The 21,048-nt window shown below is 35.3% G+C and overlaps 1 protein-coding gene across 1 annotated transcript in view; it reads right to left on the bottom strand.

Annotated features, from left to right (window-relative positions):
* Nucleotides 1-4,415: 4,415 nt before the first annotated feature.
* The window catches only part of LOC125237067 (irregular chiasm C-roughest protein-like), a 245,446-nt gene continuing 228,813 nt past the window's right edge, over nt 4,416-21,048 (bottom strand). The window contains exons 13-22 of the mRNA XM_048144010.1: nt 19,847-19,992; nt 19,123-19,276; nt 18,505-18,728; nt 17,787-17,963; nt 16,964-17,135; nt 15,814-15,912; nt 15,066-15,155; nt 11,618-11,718; nt 8,542-8,629; nt 4,416-5,268 (exon numbers count right to left, since the gene is read on the bottom strand). Coding sequence (XP_047999967.1) covers nt 5,237-5,268; nt 8,542-8,629; nt 11,618-11,718; nt 15,066-15,155; nt 15,814-15,912; nt 16,964-17,135; nt 17,787-17,963; nt 18,505-18,728; nt 19,123-19,276; nt 19,847-19,992 — 1,283 coding nt within the window. The 3' untranslated portion in view covers nt 4,416-5,236. The remainder of the gene's footprint in view (nt 5,269-8,541; nt 8,630-11,617; nt 11,719-15,065; nt 15,156-15,813; nt 15,913-16,963; nt 17,136-17,786; nt 17,964-18,504; nt 18,729-19,122; nt 19,277-19,846; nt 19,993-21,048) is intronic.

Genomic DNA, 21,048 nt, shown 5'->3' with positions numbered 1-21,048 from the left:
AGCGGTCTAAATCTTATGTTTTTCATCAAAATTCGGCTTTTCAAAAGTGTGAGGATTGAGTGAGCAATTGAAACTATTTATAAAAAATTAAATACGTCACTAGGTGATCTAAAATTTATAGAGGTAAGATGGCATATTTTTTACTAAATGTTAGTATATAAATATTATATGTTTAAAAATGAATACATTCACTGTTTTCGTTGGTAGTTTGTGAGAACTGGGAGGCCTGAGCACATGTTAATGACTGTATCTTTGATTTATCTTTTTACAAATTCAGAGAATTAGTCGTTTTCACATTTTTGTTAGAACTATTACTAAATGATCAGCATTTTTTTTTTCGGAAGGTGCTCACTCAATCCACACGCACACTAGATAACTAATTAAATGATTCATTCGATGGTAAGCAATTAATTAGCGATGGTAAGCAATTATAGTTGCTGAGTGCTGACCTTAAAGATACGCGTACGCTACTTGTAAAATAGTATTGCTTGACTTGGCGGGGACACGGTGCCCCAGATTGTATTGGTTTGAATGTCATATCGGTCCGGAAATCATCACGGTCGGTCATCACCGCCCATAGACACAAGCACCTTCAAAGGAACACACTTATTAATATGCATTGTTGACCTTTAAGAACCTTGCTTCTTGAAGAACCCCATTTCATAGCGCAAGTATGTGTGTATCCTGGTTTTGAGTCAGAATACATAGCTAGAGTTTTCAGTAAGCTAAATTAAGACAAATAAGGCTGGTCGCTTAATAAGGCTGGTCGCTTTAATGATAAAAATCCTAATCAAAAAAGTAATTTAGCCTGGCAACCCTATTCTAAAAAATGGCTCCAGCTATTAATCAAATTGAAACATTTTTTAAAACGAGCACGCGCTGTGATATCTCTTTTTTTTACAGGGCCATAATACGCATATGGTGCTGTACATTTGACGAAATCGATTTTATTAATGTTTAAAGCACCTAACAGATTTAGAAATAATTTTGAAAATCAATTTTACTGAAAATTTCAAAATACTATGATAGTTTTAACTATAAAACTCCCGTGAGACTCATACATATCTAAAAATATTTTCGAGAGCGCGACGCATACATCGCGCTCTCGACATGTAAAGGCGGGGTGTCACTACTCTTGAGAAAGGTTCTCGAAATTGAACCGAAACATGTCGAACGCTATATCGACTTAATACGTGAGTAACCCGCTTAAAATATTTTTAGATACTATGATAGTTATTGTAAAAAAAAAAATGGTATTACTTTTAAAGAACTATTTCTCCATAGAATGTTTCATAAAATTTTTGACCATTAGAGTTTGACAGTTAAAAAGAAACATTAATTTTGGTTATGAAAAATTAAGCATCCTACCTGCTCAATTCGAACTTCAAAACACGTCAAATATTAGCTCTATGCAGGATATTTATCTAATACGAATACGTGATCAAAAACGATGTTTTTTTAATATAAAATTGACACTGATTATTTTACAGTAAAAAAAGCAGCAAATAATCTTGACAGTTCAGCTGAAACTAATACCTTAAGTGTAGTTTCAGGGCATATTTAAGTTCCAAGACTCCACTGATGAGCCTTTTCGAAGCATAATGCCTTAAAATTTTGTTCCCCGTTATAGCAATGGGTTAAATATAGTCTGAAGACTAAAATTCATGACCATCAAAGGTACATTTTTTTCTCCTATTAGGGCCAAAAAGCTAGCGATTCTGAGTAGAAATCATATTAAAAAATACCCATGTTAAAAAAAGATTCCAGGAATATAAACTTGAGTTCCTAAAATGTTAAAATCCCGAAATGTTGAAAGTATACATTTTGAGAATTCAACTTTTTGATATTTCAACGTTATAAGAATTCAACATTTTGCGAAACTGAAAAAAATCAACATTCTGGGAAAGTCAACGTTTCGGGATTTCAACATTTTAGGAATTCAACCTGGTGGTCCGGGAGGAATATTATTCATCTGATGACGATTGTGACAATACCAACATCGAAAATTAAGTAAAATCCTCTTAAACCCTAATTTCATGGAACTCCTTTCCAATCATTTTCAAACCGCCTATTTACAACTACACCTTTTCTGTTCCCGCGGCGACGGCGCCGAAACGTCACAACCAACAAAGGCTGTCGTAGTCTCGTGTTGCGTTCCGTTTCAGTTTGTAATTGTGGAGTACACTTGACTGGTATTCTGTGTTATATGGAGCGGCGGTATACTGAACCAGTGTAAATATAATGATTTAAACTTTCACGATTATTGCCATAATGATTTTTAAAATCGGGACTTAATCTAATCTGCTGCGCAAGTGCGAATCCTATGCCGACTCACATGGTTTGAAGTACAATTGTCTTAAAACCCAGGTCATGGCTTTCGCGGTGCGAGGCAGGTCTCTAGGATATATGCCGCCCATCAAACTGTACGATAAGGAGCTGGAGAGGGTTGACAAGTTCAAGTATCTGGGTCACATTATCAGGAGTGATTTAAAGGACGATAGTGATATTGAGAGGGAACGTAGGGCTTTGGCTGTTCGGGGGAATATGCTGGCTCGCAGGTTCGCTCATTGTTCGGGAGAAGTAAAGCGAACCTTGTTCAAATCCTTCTGTCAATCGTTTTACACCAGTGGCCTGTGGTTTAGTTATACCCAGAGAGCACTCAACGCCTTACGTGTTCTCTATAATAACATGTTTAGGGTTCTGATGGGACTCCCTAGATTCTGCAGCGCATCTGGAATGTTCGCCGACGCTCACGTAGACGACTTCCATGCCGTAATGCGTAAAAAAGCCTTGTCCATCAGGAGCAGAATACAGGGTAGTCCCAACAGCATTCTAAGCATGCTTGCGGACAGGCCAGATAGTCTTTTGCAAAGACATTGGATGTCGGCACTAATAAACCCCCATAGTGGGGATATTTATTACTTAAATTAATTAGGTAAGAATTATTAATTGTAATTAGTTAAAATAACATAGTTTTTAAGAACTTAACTAACAATAATCATGGACTTGTGTCTGAATAAAGAAATTATATTATTATTATTATTCCCCCCCCCACATCTAGCGTCTCGCGAGCGTAGCGTCGGGCCAACTGTATAGTAAAGTCTGACGCCTGAAGCCTGACGCCGCCTTTTCCATACAGTTGGCCCAACGCTACGATCGCGAGACGCTTGATGTGAACTTGTGGAGGAGGCCGAACGGACGAGATAGTGTCATGCATTAGAAAGAGACAACACGATACGACACTGAACCGCTGTAAAACTATGGTTTTGTGTGTTTATTTTACTGTACATTACTTAATTATACAATTTTGGTAGAATATCTAATTTTGGTCGGACGTTATAACAAAACAAGCATTTATATAAAATTGTCTTTAATTTTATTTTTATAGCACAATCAACATATTTGTAAAAACTTTTACCTAGCACACTCTTCAATACTACAACTTAAAAGAGATCCACTGATAAAGGGACTTTTTAGCGCTTACGCAATATTAAAAACATGTGTCATTATACAAGAAAAGGTACCTTATGGCGGTCAATATCACCGTGGTGAAATAGTATTTAACCCAAAGTTTCCTTTAAATTTTAATAAGGCAACAAAATCTTTGAGGCCTTTGCCTGTTGCTTTCACATTAAAAAAAATAGTTTAAAATAATAAAAAAATGTATAAAATTCAATTTTGTAAGCGCCAGTGCCCATTTTGTATCATCTCAAATTATGAACTAAAAATAGCATATAGTTAGAAATCAACAGTTTGGTTAATAGGAATGGAAATATATTACAATGAAATATTGTACCTTCTTAAATCAAACTTACAATCTTACATGCAAAATAATAATTACAGTAATCAGAATTTTTAGATATTGGTAGTTTTTGTATGAGATGTTTTTTTTAATTGGAATCATAATAATGATAACAGTGAATTTTTATTTTTATCTAATATTATTGATTATAATACTTAATTCCAGAAAATCACAAGCGGGCGGAAAGTACTGCTTTACGAATAAAGTAGGCTTACATTATTTTACAGTTAAAGATATTAAGTTTTACAATATTCAGTCTCAATGAGAAAATAGTGTAAGAGGAGATTACAGTACAGCATTTTGACATATTAAATTTTTTGACATGACTTTTAAAAAGTGTGTGACAAAAATTTACAAACCATATCAAGGAACTTTTAATAAAACATTCATACATTTTTGTATAGTTTTTTTAACCTTATTTTTATCGAAAATCTAGAGCGACTGGATTATATTTTCTCTTCTTTTGAAATAAAAAATGATCATGATACTTATAAGACTATTTTTCAAAGAAGGCCCGTTGATACAGAAATGCCTTTTAACATAAAAACTTATTTTTTATTAAATATTTATAATAAATTTTAATATGTTTTACATAAAGTAAGTATCGCTGGCCTTTACTTAAAATTACAACTTGAATAATAGTATTTTTATCATCTACTAAAGTAATAAAATAGTCATTGTATGAAAACATTAAAAGTACATAAACTAATTTACTTACTTAACTAATTTTCTTTGACATTGACACTTAAAGCTTTTTATTTTAGGCTTAAAAGGTTTCCATTTGATATAATAAAGCCGTTAAAATTATCAATAGTATAAAAAGTCATAGTTTTTTTTATTCTCTAGAATAAAACTGTCTACCCTACATGCTAAAATTCCTATTTAACAGTTTTTTATCTCTAATTCTTTCAAAACTTCACAATCATTTTTTTATTGTATAAAATATTAAGCCTTTTTGGCTTTGCCATAATAAGATTTTTACAAATTAAAAGGCCAGAAATTTAACAATTTTCTTAAATTTACTATTTTTTTTTTACAGAAAATTTTGATGATATTTATTTAATTTTATAAGTAAATTTAGTAAGCAGTCATAATCTTAAATTGACTCAAACATTAATTTTTACTTAAAACTAGTCAAGTCTTAAAAAGCCGCTTAAGTGACAACCCTGACAATTTATCCCTTTAGCGGCTTAAAATGATACAAAGAAGATTTGTGGCATTCTCATATAAAAGGTTTACATTTTCTCTTACCATAATGACGGAATTGTCTCGCATCTTTATACGTACTACCGGACGTCCTTTTGCCTGAGCTACAATGTGGTACCTTTTCCTTGAGAGCAACACATACAACATTTTATTTCAACAAAATGTATGAAGTGAGTGTTCTATGCACAATTTATTTATATTTAAATCACCTAACCCTTCTACAGTTTTCTAAACGTGTGTTCCTGTTCCTTGGCCATTACCTGTAATAAAAAAAAATATTAAAATACATAAATCGATATAATAACATCGACACTTATTTGAAAAAAAAAAATTGAAGTTTTCAAACTATAAGCTCTGCATATAAATTATATTTTTAACAATATTTTATACAAAAAAATGCAGTTATTTTTCTGCTACTTAATTTTTAGAAATTTCTCAAAGAAATATTGTTTGTATGTAGGTGTCTTTTATAATTTTTACTTAAATGATAATCTTACCTGTGTAATTAATTAAAAATTCCTTAAATAAATATTGTTTATACGATACGTGCCTTTTATTCATGGGTATTAATTGATTTACTATTGAGAGAAAATATAATCCCACGCCGAGGCTATTAAATTGAAGTCTAAAGAAAATTTTATAAAAGAAAGATTAAAATAAAAATATGAATACCATGAATTATCAAAAAAAAATATATTTTCATAAACTTAATAACCCTTTTCTAATCCCAGATAAATAAAATAAGCCTTGTAATAACATTTTAATCCTATTAAGCATTAAATTTTAATGATATTAAAATATCCACAAAACGATTTACTGCTGTCTCGTCGAAACTGTAATTTTAGTAAAATGCTTTACGGATCTTTTTATTACTGATGATAAAATTGTTAAAGAAGGTGAAATAAAAGTCGTGACCGACGACAGAAAGTTAACGATTGACGTATAAAAGTGCAATTGTGAGCAAAAATCTTTTAAACCGACACGAATAATGAAATAAAACTATGGAAACTATTTTTTTAACATAGTAATGTTTTTTTTTCTTTATTTAATATTGTATAACTAGTTTTTTAATAGTGTGTGAACCTGCCTTAAAATAGTACATTGTGCAACAAGGGGAGGAAGTTGAATATTACTAACGAGAGTAAGTTAAATCGCGACGGCTTGCCGGAGCGATTTAAAGACTCGAGTTAGTAATATTCATACTCCCCGAGTTACACACAATGGTTTTCATCACACTCGCAATGTAAAAAATATGTAAATAGATGTAAAAAAGTTAAGTACGGTACAAGAAATTTCATTATTCCCTTGGGAGAACGATTTTTCTATAACTCACGGTCCGCCTGCGTGCAATAGCACATTTAAAGTGCGGGTGTGATGAAAATCTATATTATTTATGGTCATGGCTCGTTAATATTTCTTGTATGTAGGTAGTTTTTGCACATTGTAAGTTTTTGCACATTTCCTCAGTCACCCGTTGACCGTTGAATGCTGTAAAGTGTTCGAAACGTCAGGATGAATAATTGTAAATTTATTATACGCAATTTAATCCGTTTCCATGGTTTAATTTCATGAGTAACTATCGCGGTAACCGAAGACAATACAACACGAATAATATTATTTTGAAACGAAAAAATAATATAAACTGAATAGACATAATATTTATGGAATTATTATAATTACGATAAATAAATATCGTTTCTAAAAATAAACTTATTACAATTATAATTTTTATAATTAATATTTGTTACCAGACCACTTTGCACTTGAAAAATTGGAAATCATTAAAAAATGCATTCACTCAATGACTCTCTGAATATTTCATTTTTAGTTTTAAATCAAGAAAATTGTGTGCACTCATTTATTTATAATAAAATTATAAAACATAACAGCAGTTTACAAAAAAACAGTACAGGAAATGTTGTGTTTCACTCGGTGGAAAAGTTTGTTTAACCTACGTGCCTTTTGAACCCCGCAATGCTCGATATTACACTTTTTGAAACACTCGCTACGCTCGCGGTTCAATATTGGAATCTCTCGCTTGCTCGGGTAACAATATTAGCACGTGTGTTTAAACAACAACTTTGCCCCCTTGTAAAACAAATAACTATTATTCAAATAAATCACACTAGAAATCGTAACGAAGAACTCCCAGGGATGCTAAAGTAAGGGAATAACAATAAATCTCAATTTTTAACGTTTCTAGGATAAGTCGTTTCTAGCGGCAAACGTTACTGCTAATCGTATTTCTTACATACCGCGAGCTAGCAACGAGCTTCCAATTCCAATATTAATCGCCTCCCGGGTAAAAACGACCAAGGGGCATTCTACGAGAAAGTCGCTTACGACATGCTTTTGCCTTGTATGGCAGCTATATCAAACAAATCCGTAATGCTCAAGAAAATACTGCCAATTGGTTAACCAAGTCAAAGGTTGTCAGACACAACTTCGCTTTCTTAGCGTCTTCAGAAGTATTAGAAGAATTGCATGTCATAAGCGACATTCTCGTGGAATGCTAATCGAAATAGCAATTTTTATGAATTCTCGATTTTTTTATCATAATACCATCTAAACTGATTTTTTTACGTGTTTCGATGGCTGCCAGTCCCCCACCAATAGTACAACAGCTGATATCCACGGAGTTCATTATACATACTTTTTATTAACCACTACACGAGATTTTTACTGGGAGAGTTTAAGAATAGGATAAAAATTAAAATAAATTTGTAATTACGACTGTATACGTCCCATTGCTGGACATTATCCTTCTTTCATCATCATCATCCTCCTTGCGTTATCCCGGCATTTGCCGCAGCTCATGGAAGCGTGGGGTCCGCTGTGACAACTAATCCCAATATTTGGCGTAGGCACTAGTTTTACGAAAGCGACTGCCATCTGATCTTCCAACCCAAAGGGTAACTAGGCCTATTTAATTGGTCTTCTTTCATGCTTAACGGTTATTATTATCAAAAACATATTATGTAACTCCGTATAGACGGATAAAGTCTAAGAAAAAAACGTACCTCAAAGCCCTAGAGAAAAAGGTACGATGGCCTAGATGGCGTAACACTTTTGGGGAACGCTCGGCTAGATGGCGCTAATATTAATATTTGACATTTTAACACATATCAGGCTAACAATATGGGTCAAATTGTCAAAACTGAGGTTCAAAAGTTTCAAGCCTGTGTCGAGAGATGGCAAAGAGGATCGAGTATTATAGAGAGTTACCGTCGAAGTAAAATGTGTAATCACAATGCATATACTGCCATCTATTGACACAGGCTTAAAACTTTTGAACCTCAGTTTTGACAATTTGGCCTATATTCTTAGCTATTATGTTTTAAAATGTCAAATATTAATATTAGCGCCATCTAGCTGAGCCTACCCCAAAGGTGTAATGCCATCTAGGCCACCGTACCTTTTACTGTATGGTACTGAGGTACGTTTTATTTTCTCTTAGAATTTATCTGTCTATACGGAGTTATATAATTATGTATTTGTTATTATAAAGGATTTTTAGAAAATTCGCCTATTACCTTTGGCAGTAATTTGGTTATTTTGGAAATTCCCCTGGCTCGTCGGCGGCAAAATGTACAAGCCTGTCTGAGGCGACACCCTCGGGACCTGTGGGAAAAAAACAGTTTCTTAAAATTATTGACGACCGGTCTGGCTCAGTCGGTAGTGACCCTGCCTGCTAAGCCGCGGTCCTGGGTTCGAATCCCGGTAAGGGCATTTATTTGTGTGATGAGTATGTATTTATCTATTTAAGTATGTATATCGTCGCTTAGCACCCATAGTACAAGCTTTGCTTAGTTTGGGGCTAAGTCGATCTGTGTAAGGTGTCCCCAATATTTACTTATTTATTTATTTTAGCAGTTTGGTTGATGTCGGGAGTGGACAATTTTTGAGAAAAGAAACACACATAATTTATAAGTAGTTGAGTTGCAGGCGTCCATAGGTTGCGGTGACCGCTTTCCATCAGGCGGACCGTATACCTGTTTGCCACCGACGTGGTATAAAAAATGTAGTATGGTATCTCTCCTGTAGTAGACACTACAAAAGTTAAGGAAATCTACTGCTAATTCTAAGACCTTAGTACAGCGGGGTAAATCTCGACTGGGGGCAATTGTAACTGATCCATTTTTTTTTTTCATTATTACACTATGATGTTGATTTGACACTGATCACGCCTACCATCTATAACCGGAGGAAACTCTATTTAATAATGAAACATGGAAAAAACGGACCAGTTGTCTTTGCCCAAGCCGAGATTTGCCCCGCTGTACCTTAAATCTTTTTAACCCAAAAATAGTATAAGAATGACATCATATTTTTTTACGCTTTATTCATTGTTAAAAGGATTTGAAAAGAAAATAATTTGAAAAAAAAAACAGTGCTTATTACGCTTTACATAAGTTTTTTTCATAGGCAAGAGTTGATATTAAATCAATAAATCAATAGGCGTACTAGTAATTTATGATAAGCATTAGCAAAAACAAAATAATGCAACTCCAGAGGGCACCACTAATGCATATGAACCAACCATCCTTGTTACCCGGCTCTGTTACTATTTAGACTTAAAACAATTTTAATTCAAGGAAAAACTGTAGCCCTCGCTAATTTGCTTAAAAATGGTTGACACGCCAGTGGGGGAAAATAAGAATTAACGCTATTAAAAATACTTTTATAAAGAAATTAACTTCAAAGGCGACATCAAAGGATACCGAGGATGTTTCCTCTTTTTTCCTTTTTCCTTGTGATTTTAACGGAGATCACCTTTCTTAGATGTCGCATAGTGAAACTCATCATCCTCCTTGCGTTATCCTGGCATTCGCCGCGGCTCATGGGAGCCTGGGGTCGCTTTGACAACTAATCCCAGGATTTGGCATAGGCACTAGTTTTACGAAAGCTACTGACATCTGACTTTCCAACCCGAAGGGTAACTAGGCGTTATTGGAATTAGTCCGGTTTCCTCACGTTTTCTTCATTCACCGAAAAGAGACTGGCAAATATCAAATGACATTTCGCACAAAGATTCCCAAAAACTCATTGGTACGAGCCGGGGTTCGAACCCGCGACCTCCGGATTGAAAGTCGCACGCTCTTACTGCTGTGCCACCAGCGCTTCACACATTTGCACAACCCACATTTGCATATTTACTAATAAGACCGTGCATTGAATTCGTAAGAGTTTTCAATCACTTTCAACATTTGTTACAACATAGCTTATTCAAATTGGCAAAATATTATCGTGGTTTGCGTGGGCGACGGTCGCGCGATGGTCGCACGACGGCGATGCGACTCATACGAAATCAAACCTTATCGATATGAAAGTATGACACGCGACGGCGACGGTCGCGCGACCGTCGCCCACGCAAGACACGGCGTTATTTTATTTTTATTCCAATAAGTATGATACCCGCGTTCTGTTTCAAAAATCTATTACACGCTCCTATGGTTTACTGAGATAAATAGAACAATAACTAACCAAACCTTATTGCGTTTTTCGTTTAAATGTAGTTCGAATGCTGCTTATATCATTTGTCATAGATGAAAAGGCCTAGTAATAAATTTGCGCTTGCTATTGATTACGTGCAAAACTGGTGCTGTCGTAATTTTTATAGCAAGTTTTCTAAGTTCAATCTTATGGCTATCGTTAGCTGGCTAGACTGTTTTATTTATTATCCAATAAGATTTTTAATACTACGTCGGTGGCAAACAAACATACGGCCCTCCTGATGGAAAGAGGTCACTATCACCTATAGACGCCTGCAACTCAATGAGTGTCACGTGCGCGTTGCCAACCCATTAGAAACTTGTACACTCCTGTGTACTTAACACAGCAAAAAATTGTGTACAAGTTCTAAGGAGGGTTTGGGTTGCTGATGACTCAAAGGACAGTAGACGGAACAAATTAGTTCTTTAGGTCCTTCCGTCACCAGCACACCGCACCTTCGTTGAGCTCTGGCAGAAATATTACGTGTATTTGAGACAAGCATCAGCGCTCCATCACTCACGTTATAATTATATAATACTCTATCTAGTAGGAAGTGATCTGGTGGTAGATTTTAACAATGCCCTTTTATAATTAATGTGGTAAGGCAACCTTTATGCTATTATCTTTCTTAATTTGTGAAAAGAATAAGGCACACTTTGATGGACCTTTGATTTTAATTTTATTTTGCAATAAGGGAGACCATACCAATGGTATTTTACTGAAACCACTTGCACCCTTTTTTGCCAGTGACTTTAAACCTTATCAAAACAACTCTATGACAAAGTCAAAAAATACCTTTCAAATGTGAAAATGAGTTTCTTGTTTGAAGAAACGTATTTTTTTGCCTGTTCATATCTGTTCAAATCGCGACGATAACTTGTCATTTTGGTATCTTATATGTATTTTCCTGGAAAGAAATTAAAAATTAATGAACTCATGAATACTTGTATAATGACGTACGTATCTTCCAAAAAACTCATTGGTACGAGCCAGGATTTGAACCCGTGAACTCCGGATTGAAAGTCGGGCGTCATATCCACTTGACTACCACCGTTTCCTGAATGAAATAATTAAGACATGTAGAGGTAAAATATTATAAGTTATAAATAAAGTTACCTGTGGCTGAGCGGAGCTGTTGACGGACGATGATGACGCCATTGGACTTGTCATTGGTTTGGACGATGATGATGATGATGATGGAGATATCCCTGATGTTGCTGTAAACAAATAAAAATATTGACATACATACATACCAAAGATAAAGTCTAAGAAAAAAACGTACCTCAAAGCCCTAGAGAAAAAGGTACGATGGCCTAGATGGCGTTACACCTTTGGGAAACGCTTGACTAGATGGCACTTATATTAATATTTGACATTTTAACACATATCAAGCTAACAATATGGGCCAAATTGTCAAAACTCAGGTTCAAAAGTTTTAAGCTTGTGTCCAGAGATGGCAGTCTATGCACTATGATTACACATTGTACTTTGACAGTAACTCTCTATAATACTCGATCCTCTTTGATACATACATATAATAACGCCTGTATCCCATAAAGAGGTAGGCAGAGCCATTGGGCAGAGCACATGAACTACTGAGTTTCAGTGCCACTATTGGCAAAAAGGGGTTTTGAAAGAAATCCAAATTGTGACATTGCAGTGACAGGTTGCCAGCCTCTCGCCTACGCCAAAATTTAACCCATATCCCACAGTCGACTTCTACGACACCCACGGGAAGAAAGGGGGTGGTGAAATTCTTAACCCGTCACCACACGGGACAATAATTAAAGTAAAGGTTTTTACCAGTTTAAAAAAGTGAATGAGTTTCAATAACAGTTAAATTCGAAGCGTTTAACGACCGGTCTGGCGTAATGCGTAGTGACCCTGCGTGCTAAGCTGCGGTCCTGGGTTCGATTCCCGGTAAGGGCATTTATTTGTGTGATGAACCAATTTATTTGTTCCTGATTCATGGCTATTTTCTACGTATATTGTGTTTAACTATATAAGTATGTATATCGTCGCCTGGCACTCACAGTATTAAGCATAGCTTTAGGCTAGGTTTATTTGTTTAAGGTGTCCCCAATATTTATCGAAGGACTAAATAATTATCTAAATCGTTAAGTACTTTTAATCTAAATCTACTCTAAATTGCTCTAAGATGACCTATACTAATAACATACATCATTTGAGTTCAGGACACCATTTTACCCGTCCCAATTGACCCCAATAAAACAGTTGGGAAGTTACCTGGGGCGAATTAGGCCTAGCGGTGGCGGGTACTATAAGTTACTGGGAATGGCTCGATTAACTTAAAACTAGTTATAGGTGCCCATTTCGGAAAACTTATGGCATAATAGTATAAGTAAATTATGTATATCAACAATAGAGAACAAAGTATATACAGGGTGTAACAAAAATTATCCGTTTAAGGGCGTATTCAGTATCGTATTCTCATCAGGAAAAAGTAGGATAAAAATTTTTTTTCGCAAAAAAATTTTTTATCTTTGTACCGGTAGGCCCGGCTCATACAAAAGAGAAAATTTTTTTAGCAAAAAAAAAATTTTCTTCTACTTTTTCCTGATAAGAATACGATACTGAGTACGCCCTTAAACTGATCACCACCATTTTTGTTACACTCTGTAGATATTGAACAAACTATGTTGGTTTTTGTTTATATCAGGTGCGGGTAGTTCGAAATAGTAACTTGTGTCAAATGGGAGCAAAATGAAATATTTACGGTGACGTGTAAAAGTGGCCCCTGTGACCTATTTGCTGAATACATTTTTTGAATTTGGAATTTTGTGAGGCCATAGGTTGAATCGCAAAAGAATTCTAAATTGAACTATGAGCGTAGCGAGGGATTCTAAAATAAAATATTTTGCTACTATGAAGACATTAATCAACCTAGAAATAAGTATGCAAATGAACAAAATAATGGGTCATAAAAAATAAAAAGTGTCAATTTTATCACTTCTAGTAGACAAGAAAAAACCATATGGTTCAAAAGTAAAGGGGGGGGGGACGCACTTTTTTTCCTTTAGGAGCGATTATTTCCGAAAATATCAATATTATCAAAAAACGATCTTAGTAAACCCTTATTCATTTTTATATACCTATCCAACAATACCTATCACACGTTGGGGTTGTAATGAAAAAATATCAGGTGAATTCGCTAGCTAATTTGCGCGACCATAGTATGTTGGTTTTTCAGGGATTATTCTTTATAATGTTAACCGATTTAAACAATTTTTACTTTATTGGAAAGAAGATGATTTACGTAACATCTCGTATTAATTTGAAGCCTTTATACATCCGCAAAGGTGGGTAAATTAAAAGTAAAAATCTGAAAAGTTTTTTGTGAATTAAAAAAAAAGCTTTCAAGATACAAACACGATTATATTTTTCCTGTAATATTTAGCATAAAACCAATGTTTCCTAAACACACATACAACACACACACATACAATCACGCCTGTATCCCATAAAGGGGTAGGCAGAGCACATGAACTACTCAAGTTTCAGTGCCACTCTAGGCAAAAAGGGGTTGAAAGAAAACGAAAATTGTGACATTGCAGTGACAGGTTGCCAGCCTCTCGCCTACCTAAAATTTCCTAAAATCCTAAAATCCCTCCTTCCTTATTCCTTGTTTCCTAAAATTTTCATTATACCTTCTATTTGTAGAGGTTCACAATGTTTACAACTAGTCCAAATTTCAAGTTGATAGCATTAGTAGTTCTCGAGATATTTAGGAATGTGACAGACGGACAGACAGACGGACTGAGTCGCACCATAAGGGTTCCTGTTGTACCTTTTTGGTACGGAACCCTAAAAATACTCTTTTCCAAATAGATGTGAAAAAATAGTACATTGTGTAACGAGGAGGGAAAGTTGAATATTCTTCACGAGAGTAATTTAAATTTAAAGACTCGAGTTTGCAATAATTATTATTTCGCCTTGAGTTACGCAGAATGTTTTTCATCACACTCGCAATGTAGAAAATATGTAAATAGATGTGAAAAAGTTAAGTACGGTAGTAGAAATTTCATAACTCCCTTGGGAGAACGATTTTTCTATAACTCACGCTCCGCCTGCGTGCAATAGCACATTTAAAGTGCGGGTGTGGTGAAAAATGTTTTAAGTAATCAAAGAATCCAACTTAGCCACCCATTTCAAGATCAGTGGGGAAACAATCATAACACCATATCATAATCATGACCAGCGCTGGAAGTCACCATCAGCAATAATTATGCTGAGGTGAGGCCATTTCGTGGCTCTTCATATTCAATCTGTATGTCTAGAAAATTGTTTATTGTCTGTGTGCTTACGAATAAATCATTATTCTATTCTATTCTATTCTATATGTAATTCATTCCTTGCCGGCGGCTATATTTCCGAGCTTATGTAACCTGGTAACCTTCAAATCAAGGGTGAACGGGCATCTTCTGGGCGAGCTCACTCCATCGTAGGCCACGTCTTTGCCTTTGGCTAGTCTGTGGCCAAGAGTAAGCCCATTTACAATTTAAAAAAAAATGAAAAGTAATTATTCCTTTACTTTTGCACTTACCAGGTAAGGGTAGATTATTTCTAACGGAGTAATATGGTGGCGGTGCTGGAGTTGCTGCCGGGTTGGCCGTGTTCACTTGCGGGACGTATGCTGTTGGACAATTGAAAAATATTTAGTATAGTCAGAATAATCTAACCACAAAATTTAAATCTTGAAAGAAACCCTTACACAGTGGACCAATTTTCATGAAACATGGCTAAGAACACTCCTGACTAATTCAGCTTTCAAACAAAAAAACTAACTCTAAATCGGTCCATCCGTTCAGGAGCTAAGATGCCACAGACAGACAGGAGACACTTGAAACTTAGGTATAACACACCGTCGTTTTTGCGTCGGGGTACTGATGTGCCGACGGAAAGTTTCCAAAATTCTGAAATTTTCACATAGGAAAACTTCTGAAATCTTCCACACTTTGTATGGACAATTGTATGGATGGAAACTTTCCATTTCATAAATTTAAATTCCCTTTATTTTTCGAGAAACTTTCGTGAATACCTAATTGTAAGACTGACGATGTATAATTAATACAAATAAATGAATATGAATATGAATATGAATTTTTCAAAAAATTAAAGATTTTTTTGGAAAGTTTCCGCAACTTGCACATCACTACATCGGGTGTTAAAAATGAGTAAAGACAAGATAAATAAATCATAGCAGGGTCAACCAACGTCATAATTTTCGCGGAAAATGTTGTTAATATTTGGATATTACAAAAATCTTTGAATTACAAAAAAAAAATACTTACAGATAGATCCGCTTCCTCTTAAATACGGGTTTCCGTACGTAGCGGCGTATCTGACGTCCACGCCACCGCTCAAAGCTGCTTGATTAGCCATCGGGATAACTGTCAACAATAATGCTTTCTAACTTTATTTTTAACAAGCAGAAACGTCTGCTAACGATTCTAAACATTTTTATATTAAAGGAAAAAATGGAAAAATTTACGTCACATTTGAACACGTACAGTATTAAAATTATTCGAACATTTTTTCACCACACCAACTGATAAAGGCTCCGGTTCCTACCAATGAGTTCTGCCGACGTAATGTGTTGGAGTGGTGAAAAATATTGTGTTTCACTCGGTGGCAAATGTTATTTGATATTTGCCAGTCGCTTTTCGGCGAAGGAAAACATCGTGAGGAAACCGGACTAATCCCGATAAGGTCTAGTTACCCTTCGGGTTGGAAGGTCAGGGCACTCGCTTTAGTAAAACGTGCCTACGCTGTTAGTTGTCAAAGCAGGACCTGGTTTCCATGAGCCGTGGTAAATGCAAGGATAACGCAAGGAGGATGATGATAAAAAGTTTCCACTGAAAATGATGAGATCAGACTGTCGGAACAGTTTCATGCCACAGTATGGCCACTCCCGCTCCCTGCTGAAAGTTCCGCCCACCCGCTCTCGGTTACATCACAGTTACCGTCTGTACCACGCGACCAGTTGACCTGTCTTATCTCACTCATACAAGCATGCGCGTTTGCCTACACGAGCTTAGACTGTGTGCGTAGGAGGGCCATTTTTTTCAAAGTTGTCCAACCCACTTTTTGATTTGGATTTTTTTATGTGGTTTCCACTTAGAATCGCGAGCTCTTTCCATTCTAAGAGGAGAAAAAAAGTGTACCAAGGTTTTTTCCCATTCCGTTACCATTTCTTCATACATTTTGTATGGTGGTTACGGAATGGAAGGTTCGAAAAAATGTATTGAAATCTTAGGACATTTTTTTCTCCTATCAGGATGGAAAGACCTCGCGATTCTGAGTATTAATCGCGTAAAAAATACCCATGTTGCAAAAAGAGTGGGGTGGACAACTTTACTTTGAAAAAAAAAATGGCCCAGGAACGAGCTTCTTTCATTTAATCGCGAGTATCGCGACTGTTCGAAGTATAGCAATACTTACCATCAGGTCCAACCAATCCTCCCAGTCTTCCGCAGCTAGCCTGTCTGTTTAGCGAGCCGCACTGTGGTGGGTATTCTGTACTTCTTGTGAACGATCCTGTTAAACTGTCGGGTTGTGGCACGTAGTCTCTGGAGTAATCTACGTAAGGGACGTAGCCGTTGCTCTGTCCACCCTGGCGAAAAAGTGATGAAGGATTGCAAATGCAGAAGAGATTAAGGGAAAAGTCTAAACTTAATGGAACTTGCAAGGACTGTGCATCACCACTTCAATGAAAAAAAGTCAATTCGATAATTCCTGATTTCTTTAACCTGGCGGACACTATTCCAGACACAAAGAAAGAACAATGAGATTAGATGTTTACTAACATAGTTTCAAATTCTTGAACTGCATTGTTTAGTGTCCACCAAGGTGTTAAAATATAATCATGACAGCTTTCATAATACTTGAAAACCAAAAGAATTTGAAACTATGTTTTCAATCACATAAAGACCTAATGATAGATACATAAATAGATAAATACATACTTATATACATAGAAAACATCCATGACTCAGGAACAAATATCTGTGCTCATCAGACAAAGAAATGCCCTTACCAGGATTCAAACCCAAGACCGCGGCTTAGCAGGCAGGGTCACTACCGACTGAGCCAGACCGGTCGTCAAACCACCAACCACCGAGCTTTACACGACACAATCACAAATTATGAGCATGTCATAAAGTTGTAGGTAAATGAAGTAAATAATTATGACAATTTGTCACTATGATCTACTGAAGTCAATGTAAAGTTAGCTTCAACGGACCCTGCAAAGGTTTAGTTTTACCTTAAAATTCAAATGGCTGATAGCCTGATTGAAGTCTCCACTATACCGCTGATACTTCATCAGCTCGTTATCAATGCCAGGGTCAGGTATGGACACTGGGCCCGCTAGTGGTAGACCCAGGTTCGTAGTCAGCTGCAGGTTGGAGTGGAACTCTGTGTCTGATCCGTTTGAGGGGTCCTGCAAAGATTTAAGAATATAAGTAATCAACATTTGACTAAGTTTTATTACTTTCTTTAGTCAGACAATTCAAATACACTTTTCGGGATTACTTTATTTTTATTTTCTATAACAACTTATTTTTAGCAGCCAAATAATTTGTCATTTGTTATTAATTATTAATAACATGACGAGGACAAAAAAAAACTAAATCAAAATCGGTTCATCCGTTCGAAAATGCTACAGACAGCATTGAACCAAAAAATAGTTTCCTAACTTTGTGATTCATTTTCTTGTCAACCCCTTTTAAAATAATAAGTAAAACAATGTCAGCCATATCTTTCATATTTATTATCACTATTCTTCTAAGGGTTGACAATAGCTTTGATAGCAGATATATCGCCATTGTGCTCTATCTTTCCTTGTAACTTTATATTTCACTTAACATCTCAACTTATCTCAATTCCATTTACAAATCACTGATATTGATGTCAGTGATGTCTTTCTTATCAACTTCTGTCTTATTACTTAGCATTACACCTTATGTGTCTATTTTACTCACCATTTCACAACTTCCTTCAACTTGTCTCAATTCCATTTTTAAATCACTGATATTAGAACTTCTATCGCTATCTTTAAACGGATCGTTAGCTTTGATATCAGTGATGTCTGGCTTCTTATCAACGTCCCTTTTGCGATGGCACAGCATGACAATCAGCATGATTATTAGGATGACTATGATGGCTGAAGAAACACTGCTGATTATGAGGATTAGTGGGAGAGATTCTGAAAGAAAATATTGAATTTAGACTACTATGATGCAAAGTCTGTTTGGAGATCAAATCGATAGATATAATACTATCGATGAGACACATATAAATCAAAGGTAAAAATTTACTAAGAAGAGAGACAGACAATAGGTAAACTAGCTAAAAGCGATACCATCCAGAAAATTTGTGCTAAATACCACTTCGCAAACTGAATTTATCCTTATTCAAATAGAAAAAATCGGAGACTGTGCAATTGTTCCTTTTGACATGCCTCTTTTCTTAAAGGTCCCTAGTTTAGTTGTTTACCTCATATTGTAAGCCAAAATGAAAGTGATGCTTAATGCCATCTATCTGAGCAGTATTTCAGCTGCATTTACAAAATATAATTTTCTTAAGTTAGGTGTACTTACTGTCAGGTATGAGTCGTATTTCTATGCTATCTGAGCCATACAAATTGGAGACACTACAATTGTAATTGCCAAAATGCCTTGCGTCGCTCTCTCTTATTATAAGAGTTGACTTCGTCTTCCCGTCTGTCAAAGTTTCTTCTAAAAACGCGTATTCCTAAAACGTGGAAAATCATTAGTGAAAATTATAACTTAATGAAATAAAACTATGGAAGCAGATTATACCGCATATAATGAAATTACAATTCATCCCCACGTTTCAAAAACTTTACAGCGTTCGTGGTCAACCCGTTGACCACATAGTTTTATTTCTTGAGTAACTATCGCGGTAACCGAAGACAATATTATAACTTAATACTGTATTTATGTAGGGAGGCCATAAATATATCAATAGTTGATATTTAAAGACAAACAATAATAAAAGGAAAATATTAACATATAAGGACGATTCCACATCCACAAGGATTGTAGGTTGGTATACGAAAAATCCAAGAAAGATCAAAATACGAATATTCGTGCTCTTTACATTCGCATGAGCCAGGATTCGAACCCATGCCCTTAAGTTTCATAAATAACGTTAAATGAATGAAACCTTACGTTCAGATAATTTAGTATACTAACTGCTTCAGAATCCCGTAAGAGTATTGTTGATTTATAAAGGTATTCCATCCGACCTTGTTCAAGCTCGTTCCGATTTAAACCTTACCTAAAACTTAACACAACTTACCTGGTTATAGAATGAGTTGATCTCGTTCCCTCCAAATGACCAAAGCACATAGTCAGGCTTCGGGACAGAGAAAGATATACATTCTATCCTCACGCTGTCTCCCTCTACGCCATATTGTGTTTGGTTTGACATTATTTTCGGCGGACCTTTGGGAAAAGTAGTGGTTAAAATTACAATAGGATTGGCCTTATGTATAAATTACAAAAGAATGTAGAAATGAGTGTACATATGATCTACAGTACAGTCTATCTACCTAGCGACATTTTTGAGAACTATAATGACTTTATTGGTTACCTAATACGCTAGTATTTAAAAGCATTTGAAATTACAAATATTTTTCTATATCTACAAAAATGAGAACTTGATCTTCATTAACTTAAAATTGTAAAGTAATCACCTATTATTCCACGAGTTTTGATATTATCAAAATTTAACAAGGCAGTTATAAACTGATGTAATAGTTGTTCCTGAGTCATCTTATATATATTTATATATTATATATATATCGTTAAACAACACAAGCCTTCTTGAGTTTTGAAAGTCAATCTGTGTAAGAATGTCCTATAATATTTATTTATTTAAAGATAAGACTTTTGCAATATTATACGTTAAACAAAGAAACAGCGATTAAAAAAAGAAACCCACAGATAAAAGAAAGCCTCACGTTGGGTGCCAAAATAAATTATGTTATTTTTAGGTTATTTCTTTTTAATAGGTATAAAAAGTGTTATAAATGAATACCTATTACGGATCCATTATAATATAGTGTTTGTCACAAACTATTTTATGCTGAATATGCTGAAATACTTTTATCACAAATACTGTGAGTGTTTTTCATAAAAGTTTCTTAAAAAGACGCTTTCAAAAATTTCAAAAACACTAACCACTTTAATATTAAAACTAGCATGACGAACTTTTCTCAAGTTTTCCAACTGTTGGCAACTAAAACTTCATGCATACTAACGCATGCCTCGCACGGAATACTAAATTATAGCGAATTGATCGCTCGATATATGAAAGTTCAGAAGTGGGATAGCTTTCGCTATTAGGGTTTGCATGTTGCATTTGAAGACGCCTTTGTAGGCAAAGATGCTCTGAATATGATTTTCAAGAAGTTCAGGTTATAATAAGGTTGTTGCACGTTTGAGTCCGTTTTGCGTCCGTGGTCCACAAATCGTCTCGCCGGAAGATCAGCGCTGACC

This window comes from Leguminivora glycinivorella, chromosome 20, assembly GCF_023078275.1.
Source record: "Leguminivora glycinivorella isolate SPB_JAAS2020 chromosome 20, LegGlyc_1.1, whole genome shotgun sequence".
Classification (NCBI taxonomy): domain Eukaryota; kingdom Metazoa; phylum Arthropoda; class Insecta; order Lepidoptera; family Tortricidae; genus Leguminivora; species Leguminivora glycinivorella.
Note: the sequence above shows the minus strand (reverse complement) of the source record. Positions and strands in the feature narration are given on the sequence as shown.